The sequence below is a fragment of the Carassius auratus genome, chromosome 20 (genome assembly GCF_003368295.1).
Source record: "Carassius auratus strain Wakin chromosome 20, ASM336829v1, whole genome shotgun sequence".
Taxonomy (NCBI): Eukaryota; Metazoa; Chordata; class Actinopteri; order Cypriniformes; family Cyprinidae; genus Carassius; species Carassius auratus.
Genome location: NC_039262.1, coordinates 25,107,955 through 25,121,902, shown reverse-complemented (window position 1 = coordinate 25,121,902; position 13,948 = coordinate 25,107,955). Strand labels below are relative to the sequence as shown.

The following is a 13,948-nucleotide window of genomic DNA, read 5'->3' as shown; positions in this document are numbered from 1 at the left end:
TGCAATGCAGTGATGTAAGGATAGTCTTCCGTGATCATATGACCGCGTGTGTTCTAGTTAGCAAAATAGTGAAGGAAAGAAACGAACCTTTCGAAGCAAATTAACTGAATCACTGTTTTAAAGTTTTTGAAACAACACATGCTAGTGACGCCTGCTGGTCAAAACTGTGTTAATGCAACAAACTCTAGTCAAAAACATGCATAAAACAGCTTTCGCAAACTTTTGGAAAAACTATTGGAAGTACTTTATAATATATTAAATTGAATCACCAAATCATGAAATACCATTACATATTGGGTCTGTGTTAATATATATATATACAGTTTAATATATATATATATATATATATATATATATATATATATATATATATATATATATATATATATATATATATAAATTATGTATGTGTGTGTGTGTGTGTGTAAAGGCCTCAGCTTGCTCTATTCTTTTTTTATTCTATCTGTTTTGTTTCTATTTATTATATTTAAAAGCTCATGCTACGTGTACTATGTTAACCTGACTGAGACTTGTTATAGCACTAATATTTCATTGCACTTTTTGTTGTTTTTGATTGCTTCCATTGTCCTCATTTGTAAGTCGCTTTGGATAAAAGCGTCTGCTAAATGAATAAATGTAAATGTAATATTTTAATATTAATAAAATGTAAATGTAAACGTAATTGTACAATTATTTTAATAATCTAAAATGTAGTAATCACCCAAAACATTTAATTCATTCTTCAAAACCTAGTAACTGTGTAAGTCAATTGGCCAGTGCAAAAATAAATAAATACATAAATAAAAAATGTTTTTGTCATGATGTGAGCCACACTGGTCAAATGTTTAGATGTTTTTTGTAATATTTTGACTTTTTTTATTGTTGTTGGCACTGACTGCTTTCTATACTATACAAGAATGTCACTTTTGTCTGTTATATCATATTGAACATTTTAGATTTACAGGAGAAGTCCATACCTTAGAATACAAAAAAAAAAAAAAAAAAAAAAAAAACCTTTATATACAGTACATTTATTTTTTTAGAGAAGTGAAGAAATAATATTTTTCTAGAGAAATAAACTGAAAACTGACAGTTGCTTGTTAATTTGTACACATAGTATTATATATTTCGCTAACACAACAATGACAACACATCTTCCTATCACTCTTCCATGATAAGCAACTGTGAAAATTCAGTTTACATGTAAAACATTTCTACAGATAAATGATGTATGTATAAAGGGTTGTGACTGCTTCTAGTTAAAAAATGGAAGTGATAGTGCTGGCCAAACTCCATATGCTTCCAAATTGTTTATTTCATTACAGTAACAGGCAGGCTATTTGCAAACATTCAATGTCAGATATTTATGGAATATACAGCACATGCACCTGACAGATTTTGATTAATAAATGGATAATGTTGCATCTGATGGCTCACACAATGAAGGCGTGCATTTAGTTACTGTGCAAACTGTAGACAATTGTACTTTGTAATTTAAAAAAAATAAAAATAAAAATAAAAAAGGCCTATTCCTTTTAGCTTAAATCAGTAAGAAACTCAAATCTGGTGTAAACAAGGAATTAATTGTTGAGACATCTTTACTTCAACTTATTGTATATATAAAAAAAAAAAAATCACCATGTAATCCATAAACCCTAGCTTGCACCATTATTTGGCAAAGGGCTTAGCAGTCAGTCTGGACAAAAATACTTCTTAAGGAGCCTATTCTGAGAAATTAACTGTTGTTGCTGTTTTCTAAGCAATGAATGAATGCATGGTTGAATAAACGGATAAATAAATACAAATTTACCTACAGAGAAAGAGAGTATTTAAGTCTATCCACACTCCAGCGCGAGAGATGGCAATGTGCATGCAAGCTGGTTTGCAAGCCGCAAAAAATGGTTGGTTTGTGCGCATGCGCGCCTGTTATACGGAAGTTTTGAACCTCAAGCCTTCTATAACTAGTACCTGATATTTACAGTGTATATTCACGATATGTTTCTGCTTTACTTATGATCGACGCCAAATGTCTGTTTGATTTTTCCAGTTTTTTATAAAACTATAAATACAATACGTTGATAGGCAAGAATAGGTCAAATGTGGGTCATTTTAGTTCGGCCATAAACCAACGAAAGCGTTGACAGCTTTTCCGTACACAACAGCGCGACGTGCTGCCATGCCCTTCGCCGAAGCAGCGCCGAAGAAAAAACAAGTTCGTTTCGCTAAGATGGAAGAGGGCATCGGCCACGACGAGCAGGAAGAGGATACGCTTTTCGACAAACGTAAAGACGTGAAGAAGGGACTGAAAAGCGCTCTGAAGCGGGGCAAAGGGGCACTGAAACCGGGGATTGATCAGGTTGATGTAGTTGGTAATACTGGGGCATGCAGGCGATGGCTAGTCAGCCTAGCGCTCTGTGCATCGTTTCTTGGTCTGGTAGGTCTATGCATGTTCGGGTTGATTGTTATAACCTAAAACAGAAGACCTTCATATGAAAACATAAAACCTGTGCTTTGCAGCCTTAAAATCGTTTCCCTTGTTATTTCATCTATGTGGGTAGTTCTGTGTCTGTATCAAAAAAGACAACTGTTAAAAACCCTTGTTATTGTAACGTAATTTCCTGGTCGCCTTGCAGTATCCTAGTGAAACAGGATTATTTGCATAAGGGAAAATGCCAGACAAATTAGTGGTGTAACAGGGCTGACAGGTTCATCTTGGCCTGGGTATTATGGTACTATGGTAATACTATGATATTCTGACATGATACTGCCTGGTTACCATACGTGCCATGGATCATGTAACATAGTATGTGTAATGTACTTGATTACCGTGGTATTAGCATGGTACCACATGCAGACAACACCATTAACACGTAGGGGTGGCTGATATTAGCTCAGGCTGAGTTTAGTTTAGTAATGCAGTACTACACATACCACAATGATTAAGTGTGGGATTAGTAGAAAAATTGCAGAAATGTCATTTCTGAAGCACATTGTTTACCTTTAAATGTCAAGAAGTAACTTTATAGATGCATTTATAGCAATTGTAGTTCTAATCACCTCAGGGGTCATGATTTATGAACCGATTCTGTGCATTCCCTGAAAGTTATTTTATTTTTTTATATACCAAATTATTTATAATATCAAAATATTGTTTGAAAAATCTTGGAATACCATTTAATGTCAAGACTGGACCTCTGTTTTGAAATGTGCACAGTAACTATTCTAAACTTTTATGTTTATTGTTTTGTTTATATGGTAAAATTTTAGGGAATGGCCATCTCTGTATTGGGACCTACCTTTGAAGACCTGGCTCTCAATGTCAACAAGAACATCAGTAATTTATCCTATATATTTGTGGGCCGTTCATCTGGATATATTGGAGGTTCCCTGTTAGGAGGGATCCTGTTTGACTATGTGAATCCCCATCTGCTTTTGGGTAAGGCCCATAGACTCCACAAAGAAAAGGACTTTGTGTTAATTGAAAGAGCCATTTAATATTTAACATTTGTAAATTATTTACTTATGAAAGTGTGTTATAACTGATTATAGGAGTTGGTCTAACAGTTAACCATATGGACTCATAATGCAAAGTTTACAGGTCTGGAGAATCACCAGATTCAGCTGATTAACCTTTATTTTGGGGTAAACTATTTCTTTAAATGAATCAAAAAGAGCGAGATAAAGCACAGAAAGGACAACATAAACACAAGACTACAGAAAATCAGTTTAAATTGTACCAATAAAACATCCCTATGACTCTTCTAGAAGCTATCTTTTATGAGTTTAGTGACTGTTATCAGAGGAGCCATGTCTCATGGTTTATGTTTTGGGTTAGGACCCCACAGATTTGTACATTTCTTTAGCTGTAATGTGTTAGAAACTTTAAAAGTCATGGCAGTTACAGGACATTTGTCAGTAGTACATCGAAGTATGTTGTCCCCTTTTTATCTATTTGTGTGTATTTTTTTGGATACATTTGTGATATTATAAAGTATGATTCGTGATGCGTTACTCACAGTTGATTTATATCTGCAGGCTTCTCAATGTTAATCACAGCATTTGGGATGTCTGGTACTCCTTTCTGTACAAATTCTTGGCTGCTCACTGTTTTGATGTCCGGTGTGGGGGTGTCAATGGGAGTTTTAGATACAGGTAAGATAAGTGCTTGGTGTAGACCAGGTGTAGTAATTTAATTCCAGCTTTAAGCAATTAACAGTATGAATTTTAGTAGCATTAAACATTGTTTACGCTCATATATATATATATATATATATATATATATATATATATATATAAAAAACTAACCTTAAAAGGTGCTACTGTAATTGAGTTTCTGGTTGTCAACAGGCGGTAATGTTCTCATACTGAATACATGGGGAGAACAAGCTGGACCTCACATGCAGGCTCTACACTTCAGCTTTGCTGCTGGAGCCTTTGCCTCTCCAATCATAGCCAAAGTGCTCTTTGGCCACAGTTTCGACAATGTCTCCACTTACACATCTGGCCATGCCTCCAAGACCTTCAATCCCTACTGGACAACTTCCTATCTTAAGAACACCACTCAAACATCCATCAGACATACCTACATCTCGATTGGTTCTTTTGTTTTATTGGTGTCTCTCCTCTTTTTTTTCCTGTACTGCTGCAGTTTCAACAACTCGAATAGGGCAAAATCACCTTCGGGAAAGCAGCGGTTCTCCAAACATCATAACATGCTCATATTCATGTTGTCCTTGTTCTTTTTTTTCTATGTTGGAAGTGAGGTGGCGTATGGTTCCTTTATATTTATTTATGGCAAAGACTATGTTGGAATGAACGAGGTTCAGGCAGCAGGACTGAATTCACTCTTCTGGGGAACGTTTGCAGCTGGTCGTGGTCTGGCCATATTTTTTGCGGCTTGTCTGCGCCCAGGCATCCTGATCCTACTGAGTCTAGTGGGCACCACAGTTTCCGCGCTGCTGCTTTGTCTTTTTAACCAAAATCCCCCTATGCTCTGGGCGTGCACTGCTATGTATGGTGTCTCTATGTCTACCACTTTTCCTAGTGGAATTTCATGGGTTGAGCAGTACACGACTGTGACAGGGTGGTCAGCTGCGGTATTTGTGGTGGGTGCAGCTTTTGGAGAAATGGTTCTCCCAGCTCTCTTGGGCTTCTTACTGGGGCAGGTGCAGAATCAGCCGTTGCTAATGTACCTGGCACTTGGCACATCCACCTTCACTTCTATCTTGTTCCCTGTCTTGTACAAATTAGCGTCACAAGGAGGGGAGGCCACCTTGCGGAAAACACCAGGGAAATGCACCAAGGGTGCTGATGATAGTGAGTATCGGCAAGCACTCCTGGACAATGCAGAGGAAGAAGAGGAGCTGGAAAATGAAAGTGAAGCTGACCAGTGGAATGATGCAGACTTTGAGGTGATAGAGATGGACGATGCCAGTCTATTGAGCTCTCCATCTAAAGCCTCAGTTCCACCTGATGTTGCAGCCAGTGCATCTGCTGCCCAATCAGTGACCGCCCCATTGCCAGCACCCTCAACAGACCCCACAACCCTGGCCTCTCTGTCTCACACGCTGCCCTTTTCCACAGACTCTCCCAGACGCAAACTGTTAATGTCCCTCAACAGGGAGAAGAAAGACTAATATGTTTTGAATATTTACATCAAAGAAGCCTCAGCCTTTAGCTCTTAGCCAGGAACTGGGAAGTGGCTGCTTTTTCTTTTTTTCTTGGGTGAAAAGATCACACTAGCCAGTTGATTTGGTACTTTCTAAATGCCAGCTGCATGCTTGACGTTCATTACATAAGGCAACATAACCCACTTCAAGTCTGTTTCTGCTCTCCACTGTACAGGATTATCCTAAAAAAAAGTGTAATTAGCATATTGTACATTTAATTGAGAATCGTCCTGTTATTTCAGATCAGCCGAATTATTGGACACCATGTATGTTAGGTAGGATGTTGGACTATATCTCTTCTCTCATTTGTTATTGTTGATTAATTGACCATGAATTGAAGTATTTTGTACAATGGTTACCAGCACAATTCACAAGTTCACTAGTCTGTGAAATGAAGACACCCATTTTTGATTTGTATGGTCAGAATGAATGTATAAAGTTAAATTAATATTTTGATGCTGAAGTCTTTGTTGAAAGTCCTTACCTTTCATGTTTACGAAATATTTATTTTTATTTTTCAAATCATACTGAATAAATGTTAATTAATAAATGTTAACACTGAACTGCTTTAATATTAAGGTATACATTGTTTCCACAGTCATTTTTTTACACACACAAAAAAAAAAAACTCTTAAAAAAAAAAAAGAAAAAAAAAAAGACTCCTCTCATATTGAACTGCCGGAACACTATGCATCTTTTTTTTTAGTGTTTTTTATAATCAGTAGAAAGTCTCATTACTATGCCAAGTTATAATATGAATGCAATATGAAAATAAAAAATGATGTAAAAACCAGAGCACCCATTTTAGCTGAAACAGACAGACTGAATTTTATTATATCAATATTAAATCTCCACCCACAAATGTTCTTTAAAAAACAAAGCACCTTAACATTTTAACAAGTTTACAAAAACATAGGTTATGTAGCTCTGGTAGGTAGCATACTGTAGGTCAGTAACATAATGTCTGGTTTAAAGTAGAGAAAGCATTAGAAAAGTATTTTAAAAGAACAATTATGCACACAAGACAATATATACTTATCAAACATATTGCAGAAGTCTAAGTTAAGGCTGATATTGACTTGCTTTTCCTCAGACTTGCCTGTGTAGAGAATGGACAGACATAAAACTTCCCAGAAATGTTTTGTAGATTTCTTTTTTTAATCAGTGTTCATAGACAGTATTTTTGATAATCATATTCAAGGTTTATTTACAACAGACCGATCTAAATCAGTCCGCGGGGGTGGGGGTGGTTTTGTGGGGTTTGAAGGGAACACTGGAATCAAACATTTCTCCACAAGAATTACAGTCAGAATTTAATCTCCTTTCCCATTTACAGACTGCTACGGCACACAGGGTTCAGTTTATAGAGGATTATTCTGAAAATGTCTGACCTGTCAATCTGCAGAAATGAACACTAAAGACAACTACCAAGCAAACTCAAACACAGTGCATCAAAATCATCTTCCTCTTCTGTATTTAAGGCCTCTTTAGTCCCACTGTACTGCAGTACCACACAAAATCAATCAGTATAAGATTGAAACTTTCCAAGGACACATAGAAAAAAGCACCTTTTAAAACTATTACACACAAAATTGTGCTGAATGGCACAGTGTTTAGCACCAGAGTAAATGAAAGGGGGACAGACTGCTGGACTATCAGAACTGCTCCAGCAGCTGGCGAAGGTATGGTCCTCGGGAAAGACTCCGATTAACACGAGATAATTTGTAGAGTATAGGGCAGTCCAATGAGACACATGGCACCTGACGCTCTGCACTCCCACTGCAACTTCTACATACCTGTCAATCAAATCACAACAGAAGAACATAAAAGACTTAAAAAAGACATGACAAACATGAAACATTGGACCTCTAGTCCCATATAGTCAGACTTTTGACTAAAGGACCCAAATCTGTTTCCCATTGCAGCTTAAGTTTCTTCACAAAAAACTTGCTTGAAAAAAAAAAAAAAAAAACAACAAGATCAAATCTCTACACCAGAAATATTAGATTTGGATCCAGGAACCAGATCCTGTCAGAAAATATAGTGTTTTTTTTTTTTACTACTATCCGAACAACTAAGCATCATAGTTGTTAATACAGTTTTGGGTACCAGACAAGACTCATTTGACTAATGTGTGTTAGTTATTTAACAGTCTTCTATCAGCCAATAAGCTGACTGAGATAGCCAATAGAGGGAAAAAAGCAGGGGGTCATACTTCGTACCTCGCTTAAACATGAGATGATTTGACAGATACCAGATCTTTTAATCCTGATACCTGATTTTTGGGTAATTTGTTTCTTCAGACTAAATTTGACTAAAATATCTGGAAGTTGTCTGAGATTACTCTGTGCTGACAGATATATAGATTCTTGAAACCATAAATCAACAAAACTACTTGGCTGGAGACAGACAGTAACGTAATCATTTAATAAAGATAAAGGAAACAGGCAGGCAAAATAACACAAGTTATAATAAACAATAAAATGTGTAACCATTTTTAATATAAAATTATTCCCAATTATTTTTCACCATTTCTAGTATTCGTACAGGCTTTGCATTTTTTATTTAATCTCAAGATTATTGTAATTAGCAATTTATGTCATTTTGAACCGGATGTTATACGTGACAGAATTAAAGTTTCTTAAAACAACATGATCTCTTACCTTTTGGAGCTGGTCTAGCTGGCTTTCCCAAAGCCGCAAGTCTTGGTGTAGGTGAACAACAACACGTTGTGGTTCAGCCCGACAGCCTTCACACACTCCTAGCTGTGTCAGCTCATCACAAACCGGGCAATGCAGCGTGGTAAAGTACTGAGAGATGGTACCTTTTCTTGTGCCCTCCTCCCCTCCTCCATTCACAGAGCTCCACGCCTTCTGTACCTATGCAGTGAATAAAACCACAGACTTTTAGTAGACAATTTCATTTAACTGTGCTTTAAAAAATTTAAAGCATACATTTTTTGAATGTTAAAATACCTTCTCCAATTTGTATATGCAGAGTTAACTATATGATTGAATTGACATTATACCAGGAAGGGGAACTTGTCTGAATATTTGAATGCAAAATTCATGCTTCTGTTAGAGCATCCAGACCAATTAGACAGAGCAACATTAGCTCAAGTAATATTTGAGAAGGAGACAACAAGGGTTTTTACTTCTCAGGGGAGGTAACCTATTACTGGTTTACTTACAGCTGTCTCTGTATGTGAAACTGGGACAGGTGAAAGTATTTTAATATGTAAAACATTACACATTTACAGTCCTACCTACCACCAGATGGTTGGTGCCTTTATATCAATACTAGCTAGTATAGTTCAGAATCAAAGAACAAGTTGTTATAGATACCCCATTTAAGGTAAATTATGTTTAAATTTCAAGCTTAATTGTTTATACTTTGCATATGCTAAAATACAAAATTACTAACCCTTGGCAACTCGTGGTACCAGCTGAACACATCTACTCCAATCAGGTTGAAAATTCGTGCGAGTGGTGGCAAGATCTGCTTGGTGATGTAGTAGGTTGCATTAAGGCGCAGACTGGCGTCTTGCAGTACCTCTACAGGACGTCTAACCAGCTGTATGAGCGGCACACCTGGCATCCCATACACAATAACATATGGTACACGCTCGCCCACGCGTGGCTCTAAGCGTCGATCATACGCCATCATACGCCTGAGAGACAGACAAAAGAAAAGGCAAAAAAATACAAAAAATACATTTAAATGAAAAATCTTGGACAGCTGTTTTTCTGTAATTTTAAAGCATTTAAATTCGGCTTGCAATCAGAACACATAAACAGCAGCAATATTAAGAGAAGAAAATCCTCAATTATGGCTCAGATCTAATTTCAGCATCTGTTAATGGGTGTGTTGCTAGGCAGCAGCCTAAGGTACAGTTAATGCAGTCCTGCAGCATACAGACAATAAACTGAGCTCTGACTGGAAAAACACACAAATGTAAAAATGTGCAAACCTGATATCACTCAGTAAAAATATCTGCACTAATTAGCTACAGAGTGCACACTGTCATTTTCTGCAAGTTTCCCTGGATTATTATGTAAATCTAGGTCAGTGTCAATGCAAATGAATTAATTTGAAGCCTGGAATTAATTTTGCAGATGACTTATTGTAAGAGCAAATACATGTGATTAAAGGCAAGTATTCATTTGATTTGTGCTGTCATTTTGACATTGTCATTGGCTTTTCCTGCCTATACAGGGTGACTACAGAACAGGCCAATAGAATTCCAGTGAAGGCTAAGAAAGGAGCTGGTAAGGAGCTGGTTCTACTGCAATGCTGCAAATGCTTATATGATTTGTCAAAACAAATGTAAAAATGTTGTCATTCCAGTAAGCACTAATTCCGAAAACTGAAGGAGAAAGCATTGGTAAATAAATGATCTGCGCTGTTTATTTCATCATTTAACAAAAAAAAAAAAAAAAAAAAAAAAAGAATTATTAGGCACTTTTTTCAGCATGACAGTGACTCTTATTTGAGTTAAACAGGGTAAACATGACATTTTGAACTTGTATAATTCAATACCAAGAAAAGTCAGAGAAGCATTCTCTAAATGTGCTATATGTAAGATTTTGACTCTACTAAAGCATAAAAATGCCATAACATGTTTGAAGATATTTAAGAAACATTCTAAGTTAACATACTTGTTTATCTGAAAAACAAATGCTAGTCAGTTATTCCCGTTTGAAAATGTGCGTTCCGGGCTGGAATGTTGGTCTTTGTAACCCGCCCACTGTCAGTTTAGCCAATTGTATTTCGGCATCACGGGTTGCCAGTTGGCAGAAAATACAGAGCATTTCATTTCATTCATCGTCAAGTGTGCTCTAAAAAAAAACCTTTCCAATATTTTGAATTAGGACTGCAATATCTAGTTAAAGAACTCTGTGTCAGTCCAACATACACCACCTTCAAGTTACTACTACATACTGCATTCTAGAACATTACACAATAGTTGAATTTAAGAGTTGGATATACAATATATTCATTTTTTTGCAACCCTCAATTTAAGCAAAAGTGCCTAATTTATTTATTTTACAGGTGGGGTGACACTTGTAAAATAAATTTTTACATTTTATATACATACATTTTTATAAACATTTTATATACTTTTTATTAAATATATGTTTAAATGATATAATACTGTAATTTTTCTGTGAATTTTTAAAGTGATAAACAGAAATATATCTACGTTCAGAGGGGGAATGCTCATTTATGCTGTGTACTGTTGAGATGAAATTTCATTTCACAATTACGGTGACCAAAATGATAAAGGTTATCATTATTATTATTATGTGTGGTAAATGTTCAAAAAGTACTGAAACATACAAATAATTTCAAGTTTTATATTGAAAACTAAATTTGTGAATAAACACACCTGTAACCTAAGCTCTTTACGCAACCAAACTCATCAAATATAAGATTCATCAGATGTATGTTTTCCAGTTGAGCAGTCATTTGGTATGCTCGCTAATGTATTAAAGAATTATATAAAAGTTTGAGGATTTCAACAATCCATGATTTTAACTATATTCCATGAGTAGTTATAAACATGAAATCTCATTTTTATTTTCCCAAATCCCCTCATCTCATCTACGGGTGTTCAATTCCAGTTCAGTTCCAATTATTTTTTTTCTCTGACACCTTGCCTTAAATTCCCCTTATTAAAACAACATACTTTTAGTGTGACTGTCTAAATCAGTCCAATTTAGTACTGAAGTTACCTCGAAATGAGTAGCTATCAACATTAGCCGATACCTAGTTTCACAAAAGGAAAAGTCACAACAAACTGTAGTGGTTGGAATTAAATAAAATGAGGAAGAACTTATTTTTTCATCAATTCAGCCCATTACAATGGTCAGGTGATGGTGCTAAAGACACATGATCTTTGTCTTTAAAATCAGCTTGAACTAGAGTGTTAAAGATTTAAAATAAATACAGTACATACAAAAATGTAAATGTTAAATGCAAAAATCGATATTAGGTTTTAGTGATTTAAGGTTAAAGATTATGAACACAAAAAGGTTAACCATTTAAAACTTAATTAATTGCATTAATATAAACTACAACTACTGACTCTAGAGCTATCCTGAGTCAAGAAATCTACTTATTTAGAGTCTCATCCACTTTTTTGCAACAAATATTTTTTTATAGATGTTAATTTCCTCATTTCCCTATATTCACATAATTTAACGTCGAAATAACAGAAATCAATTACATTACGTATATTTCTTTAAGATTTCAAATTATGTAAATATCCTGCAATGTACCCAATCAAGTAAATTGTGAAAAATGTTTTATTAGGTAATATCTGCATGTTAGGTTTTTTTCTGCATAACACATTACACACTGGTAATTCAGTTTAATGTTGTTTTCTAATAAATGCAACTATAAATATATAATAAAACAACATACATGCTTTTATATTGTTATATACTAAAAATGTAATTCTTGTTCTGTATAATGTTACACTTAAAATATTTTTTTTAGCAGTGAGGGGAACTGTTTCCATTGGTCAATTTTATTCCTTAATGTAATAATAAAAATGCTACTTTTAGTACACCAGTGCAGTTGGATGAAAACTCTACCTTCTCTTGAATAAAGTGTAGAAATGCTCAGAATCTAAATGACATAGATGCAGACTTTACCTCAATTACAACACAACTGCAACTTCTTCCCTTAATAATAAACATAAGTGTCATCACTGTCTTCCATAACCTGTGAATCTCTCCTAATATCCCAGTTTTAATCTCAGATGACATCCATACTTGGCACTAATTCACCTTTTCTAACACATATACATACTCACCTGGTGAGTTCCAGAGCAGGTACACAGGCCCCTGGTCGGTACGATCCGCTGCCACGGTACTCTTTGGCAAAAATGAGGTCTTGCATGCTGGCTTTGGCCTCTAGCACCTTCACACACTGCCGCTGCACATACTGCTTAACATGGCTGATGTCACGTGACTCAAAAAGCAGTTTCAGAGATCTCTCCAGAATCTAACATAATAGAATTTAATTCATTAACTTCAACCGCCCCTGGCTGAGAAACACTGCATTACAACTGCAATGTGAATGACAGGTGGCGCACAACTTTATCAAGTGATTGGACAATAAGGAAATAATAATTTTGAAATGCTAGTTACCTTGGCAACAGCAGGGCAGCCATCACGACGTACAGTTTCAATGCCTTTGGCATCAAAGATTGGGTTTTTTTGATCCAAGCTCTCATACATGTATCCAACATAACGCTTCTTTGTCTGTAACACGCACGGGAGGTACACCTACCCAAACACACAAGAACGCAGTCACAAAATTGGAGTACAGCAATCATATGGCTTAAAAAAAGCTTCCCTTCAAAACCAAAACAGAGTACACTTATAGAAATAAACCACTTCACAAACCTTCTCAAACTTCAATTTGATAGGTTTAGGGTTGGTAGCAGTGACAGCCTCTGCAATTTCATTACCAATCTTAAATGCCTGTTCCTTGGTTGCTCCTTTCAACAACACAAACATACTAAAAAAGAGAAACGGACAGGTATCAGAGACAGTATAACAGTCTACAGGAGGCACAAAACAACACATTTCCACTGACAATCAATTTGTCTGTTCACACTGAACACAAAACAGCAAATGAGAACATTTGAATGTTTATGTTAATAGAGTCTGTTTGACTGCTTGGTCATTAAAATTCCATCTACAGTACATTGAAATAAACTAATTGAGTCAAAAAAAATTTTTTATATCTACCTGTCTGTATCTCCGTAGACAACACGTGCTCCCCACTTCTTCGTGTCATTGACCATCTTTATGGCTCTCTCCAAAGTCTCTCGGGCCTTGTGCACAATGCTGTCACCTACCTGGTAAGTGAGGAGAGAGACAGAATATTTTCTCTGGTTTCTTTGGCAACATAGTAATCATACACACAAACTGCATTAGGTCACCATTTGAGGTTCAATGTAAAATCTGGGTCTTAAAGTAAAGACATGGTTTTAAATGTGCATACAACATGTGCAAAATGTGCATACAACGCTGCTGCATTCCAGTTTAGAAAAACTGGCCCTTCCAGTTAAACATCCAGTGTAAACCTAAAATTATTTATTACATTTACATTTATTCATTTAGCAGACGCTTTTATCCAAAGCGACTTACAAATGAGGACAATGGAAGCAATCAAAAACAACAAAATAGAAATGATATATAAGTGCTATAACAAGTCTCAGTTAACTTAAACAGTACACGTACCAAGGGCTTTTAAATAATATA

At 35.7% G+C, this 13,948-nt stretch overlaps 2 protein-coding genes across 3 annotated transcripts in view; one reads left to right on the top strand and one right to left on the bottom strand.

Annotated features, from left to right (window-relative positions):
- The first annotated feature begins 1,911 nt into the window (after nucleotides 1–1,911).
- mfsd4b (major facilitator superfamily domain containing 4B) lies at nucleotides 1,912–6,230 on the top strand. The gene is made up of 4 exons (XM_026291588.1): nucleotides 1,912–2,434; nucleotides 3,268–3,436; nucleotides 4,036–4,152; nucleotides 4,348–6,230. The coding sequence occupies exons 1-4, from the start codon at nucleotides 2,177–2,179 to the stop codon at nucleotides 5,634–5,636; spliced, it is 1,833 nt and encodes a 610-aa protein (XP_026147373.1). The 5' UTR covers nucleotides 1,912–2,176; the 3' UTR covers nucleotides 5,637–6,230.
- Nucleotides 6,231–6,471: 241 nt separating this feature from the next.
- The window catches only part of rev3l (REV3 like, DNA directed polymerase zeta catalytic subunit), a 105,473-nt gene continuing 97,996 nt past the window's right edge, over nucleotides 6,472–13,948 (bottom strand). For both annotated transcript variants that reach the window (XM_026291585.1, XM_026291586.1), the window contains exons 26-32: nucleotides 13,433–13,542; nucleotides 13,085–13,199; nucleotides 12,827–12,964; nucleotides 12,490–12,680; nucleotides 9,093–9,339; nucleotides 8,333–8,548; nucleotides 6,472–7,465 (exon numbers count right to left, since the gene is read on the bottom strand). In XM_026291585.1, the coding sequence (XP_026147370.1) occupies nucleotides 7,325–7,465; nucleotides 8,333–8,548; nucleotides 9,093–9,339; nucleotides 12,490–12,680; nucleotides 12,827–12,964; nucleotides 13,085–13,199; nucleotides 13,433–13,542 (1,158 nt within the window). In that variant the 3' untranslated portion in view covers nucleotides 6,472–7,324. The remainder of the gene's footprint in view (nucleotides 7,466–8,332; nucleotides 8,549–9,092; nucleotides 9,340–12,489; nucleotides 12,681–12,826; nucleotides 12,965–13,084; nucleotides 13,200–13,432; nucleotides 13,543–13,948) is intronic.